Source organism: Sturnira hondurensis, unplaced genomic scaffold (assembly GCF_014824575.4).
Source record: "Sturnira hondurensis isolate 20B ecotype Veracruz unplaced genomic scaffold, ASM1482457v3 Scaffold0021555, whole genome shotgun sequence".
NCBI classification, from domain to species: Eukaryota; Metazoa; Chordata; class Mammalia; order Chiroptera; family Phyllostomidae; genus Sturnira; species Sturnira hondurensis.
This window is the reverse complement of record NW_028094186.1, coordinates 1,098,267-1,104,861: the sequence shown is the minus strand read 5'-3', so window position 1 is coordinate 1,104,861 and position 6,595 is coordinate 1,098,267. Positions and strand designations below refer to the sequence as shown.

General features: G+C 42.4%; 1 protein-coding gene across 2 annotated transcripts in view; it reads left to right on the top strand.

The window, feature by feature from the left end:
• Window positions 1–386: 386 nt before the first annotated feature.
• Window positions 387–6,595, top strand: part of CEP85 (centrosomal protein 85) — a 30,478-nt gene continuing 24,269 nt past the window's right edge. For both annotated transcript variants that reach the window (XM_037032735.1, XM_037032734.1), the window contains exons 1-2: window positions 387–497; window positions 6,051–6,124. In XM_037032735.1, coding sequence (XP_036888630.1) covers window positions 6,070–6,124 — 55 coding nt within the window. In that variant the 5' untranslated portion in view covers window positions 387–497; window positions 6,051–6,069. The remainder of the gene's footprint in view (window positions 498–6,050; window positions 6,125–6,595) is intronic.

Below are 6,595 nucleotides of genomic sequence, written 5' to 3'. Positions count from 1 at the left end.
CACACCGCAACCACTGGTCACAACCTGACCCAGCTTTTCATGTGGAAGTACTGATAAGAGGTGGAAAATGGGAGGAGAGTGGGACAGGTTTCCGAGTGGGATTCCGGAACAATTTGCCTTGGCCTCCAGTTTCTCCATTTGTACGCCCAGCAAGCTGCTCCGCGCGGGAGCAAGCAGCACTCTTCACAGAGGTGCCACTCCCACTAGGGACAGACTAGAAGGCTCGCGGAGGAGGCGGGGCCTTGCGCAGAGGGAGCCGACCGCCGAGCTCGGGGCAGCGTGCAAGGGCGGAACGCTGGCACGGTCCCACTTCTGATTGGTCGCAGGCGGGCAGAAAGGGGTGGGGCCGGGGCGGTGCGCGCTGTGAGGCGCGCGGCCAGGCAGGCGTGTAACGGCCGTTGGGAGAGGTGAGGGACGGAGTCGCCGCCCGTGGTCGACGTGGTGGCTGCAGTTGGTATCCCTGAGTAAGGTATTTCGCCGCCCCTTTTCAGGCCCACGTAAGTCCTCGTTCCCTTCGGGACACCCCGTGGGACTGACAAACCGTACTATACCTTGGAGAGCTCTGGAGGAGCCTGAGACCCGCGCGAGCTACCACTGTGGGCGGCGGGGGGGGCGGGGGGGTGGGCAGGCTCGGGAGAGCGAAAGCGCATGCGCAGAGCGACTAATCCGTCCCCGGGCTGCTAGGGCTTCGTAAATTAATGACCCGCACACTCCCCCTCGTGTTTATCGCGTTGTTTTCTACTCCGTTACCCTTCACTCCACAAGCCCTTGTTGTACCATTGTAGAGGACGAGCCCTTTGCCAGTTAGACGGCGGGGAGCGGGGTCCTTGCCCTCCTGCAGCGCACAGTCCAGGGAGAGGGTAGAAGGAGGTAAAGGAGGTGATTTACTCGCTTAGCACTCAGTGCAGGGTGGAGTTTGACGAGTACGGAGTCGAGAGCGCGCGGTTGAAGTCTCAGAGGGCAAGGAGCCCTCCCCGAGGAAGTGAAGTTTGAGCTGAGATTTGAAGAGTGAATAGACAGTTAAGGTTGGGGGACCGAGAGCACTTGTGAAGGCCCTAGGCTAGAGTTTTTGAGCCAGGGAGATTTTGCTCCCCAGGGGATACTTGACAACATCTGGAGATTTTTTGATGATCACAACTCCGGGATTCTTCTTGGCCTCTGGTGGGTAGAAGTCAGCGATGCTACTGCTAAACATCTTACAGTGTATACAGCACAGCCCTCACAACAAACACCTATCCTACCTAAAATGCCAGTATCTTAGTATGGGGATTAAGGAACCCTGCTCTAGGCAAGGAGGAGCTGGTGCATTTAGTGATAAAACTAAATGTTGTTTTAGGAGTTGTTCAATAGAGGATATTTATCACAGTAAACTGGAAGGATCAGAGCCCTGTTTGTCTTTTACACCAGTGTATTTCCACCACATGACATAGAGCAAGCACTATGTAGTAGTAGGCTCTCAGGAAACTCTGGTTGATGAATGCTGTGTGCTAGGTAGGAAGGAGTGGTGCTTCTAGGGTGAGAAAGATAACTGTGCCTCATTACTTGCCCTTAGGCCTTGTCTGTTTTATACTCGTCTGGTGGTATAGTATGTTTCAGGACTTGTTCTTTGTCAAGGAAGCTTCTTGGCAATGATTTGGCTTTTCTTTAGAATCTGGTTTAATGAATGGTCAAGACCATGAAAGTAGTGTGATGCTTGTGGGATTCTTTTTAAAAAATATTTATTTATTTTTAGAGAGAGAGGAAGGGAAGGAGAAAGAGTGGGAGAGAAACATCAATGTGTGGTTGCCTCTCCTATGTCTTCTACTGGGGACCTGGCCCCCAACCCAGGCATGTGCCCTGACTGGGAATCGAACAGCGATCCTTTGGTTCTCAGGCCTGCGCTCAATCCACTGAGCTACACCAGTCAGGGCCCTTGTGGGATTCTTAATGTGTCTGTATCCATGCCTTCAGATCCTTTCCTGTCTTGATGTGATTCTCTCAAAAGCTGCTTAGTGTGACTTTCCACACTAAGATTATAATTTTTGAGGGGGAGAAATGCTTGTAACAGTTAGGTAGCAACTTGGGAAATAGACCCTGGGTGGTGACCAAGAACAAAGTGAAGAAATTATATGAGCCGTCTCTGCTCCTGACTGCTCTGGGGCTTGCAGATCTGGCCGTGTCTGAGGCAGAAACTTCCAATTTGTGGTGCCTTAGGACTTCTCTATTTCTCTCTCTGTTAAACACGGAAAGAATGCTGATTAGACGTCCACAGCATTAGAGCAGTCCTGGCTGTGAAGCTTCTTCCTAGCTATATGACCATCACCTCTCTAAATTTTTATTTCTTCATCCAGAAAATGAGGATAATGATGGTAACTGCCTTAGGTTTGATGTGAGCATTAAACATAAGACATGATTAGCTCAGTGCTTGATGGGTAATTAAGTACTGAATATATGTTAGATTTTTTTACATGTTAAATTTATTGAATGGATGAATATTACTGTAGTTTAAAGGGCTTTGAAGATAAAAGCCATCAATTATCGTGTGCTTTTTTTTCTTTCTGCTTCTATTCACTCCTACCTTTCTTGGCTGTATTGGTTCTCATACCTTCATTTCTCTCTTTTATTTTCTTATCTTCAAATAGTCCTAAAAATTTCCACCAGTATCCCATCTAGTTCTGAACTTAGTAGGAGAAAGTCAATAGTTATTTTACTGTTTTACTCCTTGTGGGAGTGCTTCCCATCCAAATACTAAGCGGGCCCAGCCCTGCTTAGCTTCCAAAATCAGACGAGATCAGGTGCATTCGGGTGGTATGGCCATAGATCCTTGTGGGAGTTCTTAATTGTATGCAACTCACATATTATTAAAATTTTATTTTATGTGTGTACAGTTCGGTAGTTTTAGTATATTCACAAGGTTGTGCAGCTATCACCACAATCTAATCTCAGAACATTTTGATCACCCTGGAAAGAAACTCCATATCCATTAGCATTTACTCCCCATTCCCCTATGGCCCTCCTATTAGTCCCTGGCAACCTATAATCTACTGTCTCTGTGGATTTGCCAATTCTGGACATTCCGTATGAATAGAATCACATAAAATTTGGCCTTTGGTGTTTGGCTTCTTTCATTTACTATCATGTTTTCAATGTCCATCCGTGTTGTAGCATGTACTGGTACTTCATTGCTTTTTTTATTGCTACACTTACTTATCCATTAACAGTTGATGAACATTTGAGTTTGTTCTACTTTTTGGCTATTATAAATAATGCTGCTATGAGTATTCATGTATTCAATCCAAGATTTTGTGTGGGCCTATATTTTTATTTCTCTTGAATATAGGTATAGAATATAGGTATTATATTACTTAGGTGTGGAACTGCTGAGTCATAAGATTTCATTGAAAGTTCTTTTGTCATTCTGTTTTCAATTTATCTAAATTTGGAAAGGTGTTAGAATCCAGTGGGCCTATCATTTTGTTCTACTTTAAAGAAAGGGGTGAAAAAAGGATTTTGATATTGATTGTTTGATATCACTAGTAGGTAAGTAATCTAATCCTTCTATTTCACCATTAACACACTGAATGATACTAACCATAAATTGAAGCTTTTATTATTGAACAAAACTTCTGTTACCCAGTATATGAAGACTTGGGATTTCTATTGTAAATACAGTGAATTAGAGAGGATTTGGGATGTTGTTACTAAGAGAAAACTATAGAGGTCAGTAAAGTACATTAGAGAAATAGTACCATATAATTTTTTTTCCCTCCAATGTTTTAATTTAACCTCTAAGAGTTCTTCTGTCAGCAGAGTTTGTCCTAAACTCTTTGGGGGCTCTTATTAGTTAAAAGTTTCTAAATTTATGTTTTATCTTCCAAGAACTATACTATGTCACTTTTTATTAATATAAGCTGCCAAGTATAATTTTTAAAAAATTAATAAAGCACTTAATATTTGTCAGGCACTGTTGTAATTTAATTCTGAATGAATTAGCATGACTTAGGTCCTGTCTTCATCCTGTATTTTTATAAGGAACTGAAGCACAGAGATATATTTTTTAAGATTTTATTTATTTTACTTTTAGAGAGAAGGGAAGAGAGGGAGAAAGAGGAGGAGAGAAACAGCAATATGCAAGAGATGCCTCAATCCTTTGCTTCTCACATGCTCCTAACTGGGGACCTGGCCCACAACCCAGGCATGTGCCATGACTGGGAATCAAACCAGCGACCTTTCGGTTCAAAGGCAGACACTGAATCCACTGAGCCACACCAGCCAGGGCTTAATTTATTGATTTTAGAGAGAGGAAGGGAGAGAGAGAAACATCGCTTTGTTGTTCCACTTATTTATGCACTCATTGGTTGACTATTTATGTGCTTTGACCCAGTATCAAACCCATATAGTTGGCATATAGAGATGGCACTCTAACCAACGGAGCTACCTGGCCAGGGCCAGCACAGAGATATTAAGAAATTTCCCCCTGATATACAGCAAATAAACTGCTAACTCAGGTTTCAGACCCAAGCTATCTGATCAAGAGTCTATACTGTGACACCCTTCTCTGTACTGCCTGTCAAGTACTGTGCAAAGATATTACTTATACAATGTGAGATATTATTTGCTATTATTATTATTATTATTTTTAATCCTTACCTGAGGATATGTTTATTGATTTTAGAGAGAAAGGAAAGGAGAGAAACATTAATCAGTTGTGCCTCCCATATGAGCCCCAACCAGGGATTGAACCTGCAACCTTTTGGTGGGACAATCCTCCAACCAATTTAGCCACCTGACCAGGGCTATTTGCTGTTATTGGTTACAGTTAATTAAACGTTTTGCTTACACAGCCCTGGCTGGTGTAGTTCAGTGGATTTATTGCCTGCCTGTGAACCAGAAGGTTGCCAATTCAAATCCTAGTCAGGGCACATGCCTGAGTTGCTGCCAGGTCCCCAGTTGAGGGTGTGGAAGAGGCAGCAGATTGATGTGTCTCTTGCACAGTGATGGTTCTCTCCCTCCCTTTTCCCTCTGTCTAAAAAATAAATAAAATAGTTTGTTTATTTTTTAGACAGGGGAAAGAAGGGAGAAGAGAGAGAAACACCAATCTGTGATTGCCTCTTGTGTGCCTCCCACTGGGGACCTGGCCTGCAACCTAATAAGCATGTGCCCTGACTGGGAATTGAACCAGTGACCCTTTGGTTTACAGGCAGTACTCAATCCACTGAGCCACACCAGCCAGGGCAAATAAAATATTTTTTTTAAAAAACCTTTTACTTACACAGATAGTAATCAGCTTCTGCTGAATTCTCAGAACCTACATTGGAGTAAATACAAAGATTTTAAAGAATGGAGAAATGAGAAAAAAGCTTCATGTTTCCAGCTGAGGACTGGGGTTCTGCTAATGACCAAGAACTTGTTCTACCTTGTTCATCATGTGACTAACTTTCATTACTGGATTGATCAGGGAATTTGTTTTATATTAATCATAATTTAAGCCATAATACTTAATCGTTGGTTCGGTTATTTAGTTCTTTCTCCACCCCATCCTCCCATCCTGTCCCCGTGGCTAAGAAGATCCATGGCAGTTTGTTAATTAAAAGTAACATTAAGCCCTGGTCAGGTAGCTTAGTTGGCTAGAGCATTGTCCCAATATGCCCAGGTTGCAGGTTTGATCCCTGGTCAGGGCCCATATAAGAAGCAACCAATGAATACATAAATTAGTGGAACAACAAATAGATGTTTCTCTTCCACCTTTTCTCTCAAATCAACAGATGAAAAAATTTTAAAAGTAATATTATTTTTAATTTTTTCAACAATTGGAGAGGGTCCTAGGACCATATAGGATCATTGTTGAGAATCTCTATTTGGTTCTAGGTTTTCTCTCCTTTCTTTAGGAAGAAAAGTATACTGGAGTAATAGGAATCACTTTGCCTTAAAAAGTAGTCCATAGGAGTAAAACATATGAAAGACAACTTGAATGCTCTATGTGATTTTGATAGTTTCAGTTGAATAGAAATGAATTATGGGTAATTGAAAGATAGTGGAGAGATCTGACTGGTTACTCCTTCATTCTACAGTTGGCTCAAATAACTGCTGATGGCCATGCAGGAAAAATATCCAAGTGAGAGGAACTCGCATGCTACTTCACCAGGTGAGTAGTCCAAATTTTCTGGGTAAATTCTGACCTTTGCTCTGATATTTCATAACAGAAATTTCTTTTAAAGAACATACCGAGCAAGCAAGCATTCCCTGAGCTATTGGTATTAAAGGAATAAAAATAAAATGGGGCCATATTGAGTAGAAAAAGAGGTCTTTCCAAGAGAACAACTATCTCTGGTCCTACATGGCTTTCAACAAGACCACGTGATTGATTGAGAGGGGAGGACACATAAAGGATTGGAACAGAATGACTTTGGAACATAGTTCCATTTGAAATCAGAAAAACACAGCATAAATTACTGTGTTCTGTGTTGTCTTTGTAGTCCTGTGGGTGGGTCAGACATCTGCCGGCCCACAAAGATTGGAATTCTTCTTGAATGCCAACAGTCTCAGTTGTATTGGCACTAGAGATTCAGGAATTTATCTCTAGAATGTATTGACAAAATTTTGAAAGGTCGGTAGA